Genomic DNA, 9,665 nt, shown 5'->3' with positions numbered 1-9,665 from the left:
GGAATGTGGCAGGCCCGGCACTAGGTATTGTGGATACAAAGGCGAGTACTATAGTTATGTTCTCCTTATCTGCTCCTGGCGGGTAGAGATAAGTAAATAAGTGATTAAAGTTTCACACGTTAAATGCTATTTTGAAATATAAATATGAATGAATTATAATAAATATGAATAAATATAAAAAATAAATATTTGGTTCCTGGCCCATGGTTCCTAAAACCTTTAGAATCCCCGGAGTGATGTGTATGCTAATGAGATGACTGTGGTCCGACCCTAGGTAGCTTCAGGATGGGGGCTGCCTGCCAGGAAAACCAAGGCACAATTAGAGGGCTGGAAATTTTAGCCCTAAGCCCTGACATCGAAGGAAGGGAGAGGGGGAGGGGCAGGAGGTTAGGTGAATTACTAACGGCCGACGATCTAACCAATCGCGTCTACTTAAGGCAACTTCCATTAAAAAACCCTAAGCAATTGCGTTCAGACAGCTTCCCAGCTGGCGAACACGTTGAGGTACGGGGAGGGTGAGGCACCCGCAGAGGGCATGGACGCTCGGCACACCCCTCCCCATCCCATGCCTGCCCCATGCAGCTCTTCATTGGCTGTTCTTGAATTTGAACTCTTTATAACAAACTGGTAACAGTGAATAAAGCACTTTCCTGAGTTCTGTGAGCCATTCCAGGGTAATATTGAACTTGAGGGGTTGGGTCATAGAAATCCCCGATTTATAGCCCGTCGGTCAGAAGTATAGGTGGCAACCTGGGACCTGTGACTGGTGTCTGAGTCGGGGGTGGTCTTGAGGGGCTGAGCCCTCAACCTGTGGATTCTGACACGTACTCCGGGTAGGTAGCGTCGGACGGAATTGACTCGTCGGAGACCCAGTGGTGTCGGGAGGCCTTTGTTGGTGTTGGGAGAAAACACCAGACAACTATGGCTCAGGAAGTAGCGCAGCGTTGGGAACACAGAAGAAGGGACCCTAATGCAGACTAGGGTGGCTGGAGAAGGGTTCCTGGAGAAGTGGATTAAACGGAGACCTAAGGGTGGCCAGGCAAAGGGGGAAGATGGGGCTGTAAAGAAAAGATTCCGGGCAGATGGAAAATCTCAGGAGAAATCAGGAGGTGTGCTTCTCCTTGCAAATATAACTTGTAAACTGACCCTGTAGCTTCCATACCTCATTCTCTTATGAGCTAGATTAGTGTGAGTCCATCTTCTTGGGTCCGGACACCTCTCGACACAGTGACAAAGTTGATTCTCTCGGCCTACGTATCAGAAGGTGAGATCAGGGAACGCCGAGGTCCCACTGAGACAGTGTCACCAACGTGAGCGCCAAATGGATCTTCCCAGAAAATACTCCCTGCCTTGTTTTGCATGATTATTCAAACTGCAGTGAAAGTTCTGAAATATTTGTGGTTGGACAGTTTATTCACAGTGGGTAATCTGAAGACAGGCCCAGTGTTGTTTTGAAATAGGGTTTTCTTTTCAAAACTGACATAGATACTCTCTGTGGTGTCAGAAGTGGCCTGGGGAGGGTAACGGGGGGTGGGATGCGTGCACCCCGTTCCCGGTTGTTCCTTTTGAGTCAGTAGCCACGCCTGCACTTACTCGTCTCTACTCACAGTGTCAGCTCTTTACTGTCCCCCTGGAGATCCGGCATAACAGCTGGATCTTGTCTCTTCAAGCCTTTCAAACACAGCTGGCAACTTGCCTTTGCAGGAGAATTTCTGGGACCGTGGAGAAGCTGATCCAACACACTGAAATCCACCGCGAGTCCGTCACCCGCCTCTTCCACGAAATCACTAACCCTGTGAAGGGACACACACACCTTCCCGGCACCTGCAATTAGTTTGCATTCATTCTGTGCTTTTTGTTAGTTTGTTCGGGGGCCTCCACTGACTAGTTCATCTATTAATAATAAGGAACACTTACTGAATGTCTCCCGGGTGCAAGGCACTGTCTTAAGGGCTTTATGTGAATCAATCCATGTAGTCCTCATACCAGCCCCACGAGGTGGCTGCTGTTACTGTCCCCAGGGTTCACACCCAGGGGGGCAGTGGAGTCGCTCACTCAACTGCTTTCTCTGTCTTCGTTTCTAGAAACGTGGTGTTTCCTCAGAGCATTTCCTGTGATGTTTGGCACCAAGGGGCCCTCGGGGTGTGCTGCTTGCCCCAGATCTGTAGAGGAGCTCTCTAAGAATGTTCCATCCACATCACTGAGACACGGACTCCTTGTGAAGTGAACAATGCACAGCCACCAACACAGAGCCAAAGAAGCGCAGAGTCAACACACCCACGCTGAGAGCAATGCAAAGTCACCCAACGTTTCTGAAGTGACATGACAGAAAGTCCCGTGGTCTTTCCCAACACAAACTTCTGTTTTAAACAGTTATTAGAAAAGTTTGCTGAGAGGGCAGGAAAGTAACTGTTAGATTTTTAAGTGATGGTTTGCTTTTCAGAGCCCTGTCAAAATTTTTTAAAAATTTTATTGAAATATAGTTGATTTACAATGGTTGTGTTAATTTCTGCTGTACAGCAAATTGACTCAGTTATACATATATATTCTTTTTCATTATGGTTTATCACAGGGTATTGAATATAGTTCCCTGTGCTCTACAGTAGGACCTTGTTGTTTATCCATCCTGTATATACTAGTTTGCATCTGCTGACCCCAAACTCCCAATCCTTCCCTCCCCTCCCCACCTCCCCCTTGTAGAGCCCTTTTAAATTTTGATAGCACTGGAGAAACTACCTAGTTTTAAAGCAGCCGGGGTTCATCTGGAGCTCAGAATAGAGACACGATGGCCACGGCCTCACCAGGTAACCCTTTCGGGCCACGAGTGGCACATCCTGGGCTTCCCTCCCGCGCCTTCAGCATTTATTGATAACATGTCTTCAAAGATGGACTCAGAAACTCTTTGGATACTTTTATTGACAATTTGAGTACAACCTTAGACATAGTTGCCAAGTATTTCTTTACACAGTTCAGAGAAAAATAAAGATTCTTCTGCAAAGACTTTATTTCTGTTCTTTTGCTAGATTCACAGTTTGTGGCACCGTTCAATGCTCAGACATGTTCATTTATAGTGGTTTGTGGTTCACACTCGTTTACAGTGGCTGCTTGTTCTTTAACTTGTTTTAAGAATCAGTATTCTATTCTGAAAAAAAAAAAGAAGGTACCACCAGGGAAGTAGCAGGGACCTAGGACGTCCACTGCCTGCATGAGTGGGAGCAAACCTTGTCTGCCTGGCGCACCCAACAAACCATGCAGATCGGGAGGGGGCAGTAACAGCAAAGTCATTAAACCGCAAAGCTGTGGTGGGTATAAGACGCTGGGTGCCCCCCTACAGAGGGAACCACCTGACTGTCCTGCCGGCTCCGCGTACGGAGCTGCTACCTGCTGGGACTGTCGGTAACTCGCAGGCAGGCCCCGCGTGCGTTCCAGGCTGAGCCCTGATGCCAGTCATGGGGATGTGGGGCTCCAGCCTGGTGACCTGCCTCTTTCTTACTTGGGAGACTGGCTCTCCGCTATCTCTGTACCGTCCATAGGCTCCCTGACAGGAGGTGGCAGCCTCTGGGCCATGCTGGGGAGGTCGGATTTTCCGACAGAGTGAAGCCATGTGAGGCCGTTCCCACTGACGAGGCTGCCTCCCCCCTATCATTTCCCAGCTGCAGGACCTCTGAGGAAGACGGAGAGGGGGGACTGTCCCTGGATGGATGGTTAGGGACAGAGGGACAGATGTCCTGGGGGAGTCTGCTGGGGTCCTTCCCCCTCTCCCACCAGCAAGGATTTCTGGTGCTACATCTACAAAGACAAGGCCTGCTATAGATTTCATAATTTCCAGGGTCTCTAAATCCAAAAGAAACCCTGTGCTCTAGTGAGAGTCATTACACCCTCAGTGATGGCCATGATCTTCCTGAGAAGGCGGATGAGAACAAAGACAGTGGTTTGACTTTTCCATCACATGCTGTGCTGTGGAGGATGGGGTTTGCCGCATTCAGTGTAAACACATCTCTTTTTGATGTATCGTGAATGCCTCAAAAATAAAAAAAGGATGAAAACTTGATAACCAATCCAATTCAAGCCATGTTAATGTGAGGAAATATTCTCGTGTGAGTTTACATCCTAGAGAAAGAACTCTGAATAACCCCTTGGGGCGGCAGAGCCCCGAGTGGGCTGTCCTGAGCCATGTTAATTACACTTATAATGCATTTTGGTTCCGTATCACTGCGATTCGTCCCCAATGACCCCCTTTATCCCTTTAGGCACATTTTTGTTGTTGTTGCAGTTTCCCTTTGCACTCTGTTGCTTTGACAACTTTAATCTGAATCAGATCTGAAAGGGGTCCAGAATAAAATATTTTGGTGTAAAATATTTTGATACAAAAAAATATAGTTAACATGGTCCAGGTGGACAGAAAGTGCATAAAATTTCATTTTGATGATCTGGAAACGCTCCTTCTTTACAGATTCTGCTTTAATAACCTGCATGTTTGTTAACACTGAGAATCATTATGAAATCATTTCTAAAAGTGTCCCCTCTAGAGGCACCTTATTCATTACATTGACTGTGAAGCCAGATGTATGAGCTTATTCTCCAAGCTGAAAATGAATGTTTAAAATCAAATTCTCAATTGTGTAATATTTTCAGAAAAACAATTTCTTTCTAACGTTGCATATAATTAAATGAAGTGAATGTACACTAAGTTTTGATTTCTTCCCTATACATTTGAACATTCAATGTTCAGATTAAGTTTCATAATTTCTCAGTTAGTTGACAAGCTGATTCGTGCAGAGTTGATATTTCATTAATGCAATACATAAAAATAGAATTCTTGGGGATAAACACATGGTTTTGACTATTGCCTGTGTTCTTTGGGAATAGATGCTTTCTGAAAATTTAAATAAAGGCATCGCTTTTTAAGCTGTGAATGTCGTTCTCGGAATCCATTGCAGTCAGTCTTAGAGAGAACCACTGACAATAGTTCCTCAAAGCTATTTCCCACCTCACCAAAGGCTTCTTCCCATTGTTTGCTGATGGTAAAAGGCAGGTAATTGAACCTGAGAAATCTCTGTGTATTTTTCCAGCCTGACTTGAATTCATTCAAGAATGACAACCCATACAAAAGGTGAATTGCACTGCCATCTGTGCCCTGGTGTCCGTGTATTGCCGAGGCCTGCGAATACTTCCTGATTGTCTCACCATTAGCTTGGCTGTTTCTCAGGGGCACAATGAAAGGGATCCTGGGAGCTTCTCTTATAACTGTTTTTGTGATTTTGGAAAGAATTTGAAGAGTGTGTGTGTGTGTGTGTGTGTGTGTGTGTGTGTGTTTAGAGAAAGGAGAAGTAGCAGATGACACTAGGACACTCTGTATATTTCCCAGCGGGATGGCGGCTGAGTGCGCCTGCGTGGCCACTGCTCCAGCTACACGTCGAACCAGTGGTCCCCCATGCAGGCGCGGTTCCACTCCAAGCCGCAGTTCCAGCACCACTCGAGCTGGCACTGGGGCTGCGGGCACTTCATGTGCATGCACCCTCCTGTGGGCAGACAGAGGCCACAAATAAGCACCCGGGAAACACTCCCGCACCAACCTTCTGTTCCAGAAATGCTTCCTAACAGAATTATTGCAAGCAATCCAAGAGCAGAATCTGAACTGAGGAAAACAAACCAGAAAGGCCACTGGGAAGTTCTAAAGTTCTGACATTCGTTAAGAAATGAGAGAATAACCTATACGGGAAAAAGATCTGAAAAAGAATGGAGATATATATCTGATTCACTTTGCTGTACACCTGAAACTAACACAACATTGTAAATCAACTATACTCCAATAAAAATTCAAAAAAAAAAAAGAAATGAGTGAGATCGAAGCATGACACGTCCATCAAGGGCAAATTTTACTTGTAAATCTGAGTTTACTGACTTCTCTTAAGATGGGATTTAAAGACAAACGCTATGTGTTTCACAGACGGGGTCGATTCCTTATTTAAATATACAGTAAATTTAATATTTTAAGTATACAATAATATATTTAACAATTTAATACATAATAACGTCAATATATACTATGAGTAATTTTTATCATTTCTTCAGTATTACTTGGCTTGAAAAAATTCATAAGACAGGAGTTGGGACAGCTGTTCCAAAAGCATTTAATAGTGAATAGGTTACTTCATGCTATTCAAAATTTTATTTAAGATGAGGATAGCGAGAAACTAAAGAATACTACTAGGTGCTCTACATCTGTTATGTCATTTATTCCTCAACAGCACCTTGTGAGATGAGGGTGTTAACTGGTTGCAGAATTTTCTCAAGGTCTCAAGGCTTTTAAGTGTGAAGCTGGAGGTTTAACCAAGATGTGCGTGATTCCAATGTTCTTTCTTTCCAGTATGAGATGAAAAGTCCCTTATTTTGGGATTCCCTACCTCCCCCATTTGTTAAGTACGTTCCCTACTTGCTTCTGGGGATCAGACACCAAGTCTGCCGCGAAGTCAAGAGAAAGTTATTTGTATGAAGTTATATGTAGAGAAATGTTTGTGAGTGACTTTCCCAGATAACCCATCAAAAGCAATGTCTTTTCTTGAATTCCATGTAGTACCGAATGTGCTCCATTGTTCAATTTTCTTGTTAAGCCATTTTTTCTTGCCAAATTTTCCAAAGAATTGCTTCAGTGCTGTCTCTCTTTTTTTTTTTTTTTTTTTTTTTGCGCGGTACACGGGCCTCTCACTGTTGTGGCCTCTCCTGTCGCGGAGCACAGTCTCTGGACGCGCAGGCTCAGCGGCCATGGCTCACGGGCCCAGCCGCTCCGCGGCATGGGGGATCTTCCCGGACCGGGGCACGAACCTGTGTCCCCTGCATCGGCAGGTGGACTCTCAACCACTTCGCCACCAAGGAAGCCCAGTGCTGTCTCATTTTTATATTAGAAGCTTGGCATGAGAGCTTGCACTAATATAAAATATTTATGATTATGTAACTAAAGGCATTTGTTTTAGACCAACTTAAGGGCATTTAAAATACCATAGTTTTCTACTTCTTTTTGGTTTGCTTTAAAGATCATTTAAAAATTCAAATATGTGGAAAATAAAGGGAAAAACGTGTGATACTTTTCTCTTACTATTTCCCAATTAGCATTACACAATTACAGGATTGTGTAATTTTCAACACATATTTATTCATTGCGCACTTAGGATGTCAATAATATAATAAATAATGTGATACTGTATAATCACTTAAATTTCTCTGGAATATCATAGAGAATGCTTAAGCAATGTATTCAAATTCAACGGACTATTAAGTGAGACTGAATGAAAGGTTGAGAATGTTTTCCTATTATACCAAAATCTTAACGGATCTGGAATACTAGCTTTAACAAGTAAGATTTTATTATAGAAACTAGACTCACAATGGCACAGTGGAATAAGAAGAAAGGAAATAGCAAGAGAGAGGATATTCATGTTGTTAACTTTCTTTTCTTCCTGATGTGTAATATGGAAGGAATATGCTAGACCCCATGATTTGGAGAAGAGTCAGGGACTCCGATTCTAAAAGCCTTGCCGGCTTAAACGTAAACTCGAGCAAGAAGCTGCTGACCACGCCGTGCTCATGTGTGGATATTTGCATGGAGAAAGTCTAGCTTCCCTCTTAGAGGATTCCGTCTCCTGACTGATGCTCAAACCATGAAAAGCCCCAACGGTGCACAGCCAACACACCATGGCCTGGCCACTCTGCCCTTAGATTTAATGAGAGATCAGAAGCTCTTGAACGACCTGAAGGCAAATTTAACGGGCAACAGACGCTTACTGCAGAGAAAATGAATCCTGAATCTCATCTGTTTGAGGTGGAAGTAAAGGAAGAATTTCCGGGGATTAAAGGGCGTTGTAGGAGGGAGTGCCAAGTTCAGCCTGCGTTTAAAATGGAAATAATTCTCATTATCATGACAGCTTTGCTGAAGGAAGAACTACTTTTCTGGGATTCAGTTGAATAGGAAACAGGCTATGAATTTAGGTAGAGAGCCAGATAATGAGACTAGCTTTTCTTGCTAATGGAGCCTAAGTTTGTTCTGGTCGTAGTGATATCCTTTAAAACAGTAGAGACTATCATTAATAAGCTGAAAGTTTCAGCTTTTCAGTTCATAGGTTAAAAATCTATAGGTGTGACCTCTAAGCCAGTGGGAGAATCAGGTTTCCCTGAAACGAAATCCAGTCCTGCCTAATCCCAGACTCCTAGATGTGTTGTTACTGTCTGACACTTTCTCAGTACGGGTCATTCATCTCGAATTGATTCAAACAAAATTTTGAGAAAGCATAAACCTTCCCTTTAGTCCTTCATGATCATACGCTACACAGAATTGCGAAGAAGCATTTTCCCTCAACAATATATTCTGTGCATTTTTTTGTTTTTTAATATATTTAGCTCTGCCTCATTCTTTTAAAGATTGCCTGTCCCTCTACCCATTAAAGAACACCTGCATATGCTCCAATTTTTCATGATTTAATGATTCTGAGAATATTCTGGAACACATGTACCCGGACCTTTGGCAAGGAATCAAAATTCCAAGAGACAGAATTGCGTGTCCAATGGGGATCCACCTTTAACATGCTATCCTGGTTATTGTAAAGTGAACACACGTTCTGTTAAAAATTAAAATCAGTTGTAGACACTAAAACCAAAAATCTATAGGTGAAAAATCAGAGCTTTCCATGGAGAGTACATCACAATATTTCAAAGAAAGAACCAGATTAGGAAACATGTCTACAGTCAGGAATCACCTGACCCCTTCAATTCCACCTTCTGGGGCTGCAGGTGTGGTCTGACTCAAGGCAGGCCTGAGCACGTCGTTTTCTGGCCTCACAGCCCGGAGCGGTTCCCTGTCTTACAGAATCAGGTCCAAGCCCTGCATGTCATTCCGGGCCCTACATTCCTGCCACCCACCGCTTTGGCAGATGCTCCTCAACCTTTTCCAGGAACTCCAAACAGCTGGGCTTCTCGCACACACCGGCACTGATGCTCTACCCTCCCTGCCTTTGCACCTGCTGGCTGCCTGGAAGGCTTCTCTGCCACGTCCTTGCCTTGCTTGTAACCCTGACCCTTATTCTCGGCTCCGGCATCGTCTCCACCAGGAAGCCGTCTCTTAACCACAAGGTCTTCCTTTACTAGCTTGTTTTCTCTGTCATATTTTATAAGGTTATCTATTTATGTGTCTATCTCCTTTCCTAGCTCCTTTTAAATTCAACAAATATTTATTTATCGGGTACTCTTCTGAGGAAAGAGAGCCTCAGGGCCCACCCTGGGGCCGAGGGCTGGGTTTCACGCACAGCAGGCCAGCTCTCAGCCCCTGACAAACCAGTGAGTATCTCTAGGTATCAGAGTACTCTGGGGAAATACTGGACCGGGAAGTTTCCCTACCATCTTCTTTTTTTTTTTTTATCAGATGCAAAGTGTTTAATAGTGTTAATAATATGTAAAAATAAGGGTGGCTAGTGAAGGCCCAGTGAAGAGAACGTGGGAAAAACAGTACCTGTGCTTCGTTTATTTCTCAGCCGAGCTAATGCTGCTGACCCTACCGCGCACGTACTGACGTGTTTCACATTTAGAAAGAAGGCTGGGTGCTGGGCTGGGATGGCTTTAAGGTGGATGGCATGGGTGCCCCGCCGGCTCCCGCGAGGTAGCAGGGCCCCCGGGAA

The 9,665-nt window shown here is 44.3% G+C and overlaps 1 protein-coding gene across 2 annotated transcripts in view; it reads right to left on the bottom strand.

Annotated features, from left to right (window-relative positions):
• Positions 1-5,409: 5,409 nt before the first annotated feature.
• Positions 5,410-9,665, bottom strand: part of PRKN (parkin RBR E3 ubiquitin protein ligase) — a 1,024,664-nt gene continuing 1,020,408 nt past the window's right edge. For both annotated transcript variants that reach the window (XM_065889066.1, XM_065889068.1), the window contains one exon: positions 5,410-5,522. In XM_065889066.1, coding sequence (XP_065745138.1) covers positions 5,410-5,522 — 113 coding nt within the window. The remainder of the gene's footprint in view (positions 5,523-9,665) is intronic.

Source organism: Phocoena phocoena, chromosome 12 (genome assembly GCF_963924675.1).
Source record: "Phocoena phocoena chromosome 12, mPhoPho1.1, whole genome shotgun sequence".
Lineage (NCBI taxonomy): Eukaryota > Metazoa > Chordata > Mammalia > Artiodactyla > Phocoenidae > Phocoena > Phocoena phocoena.
This window is presented reverse-complemented; position numbering and strand designations above follow the sequence as displayed.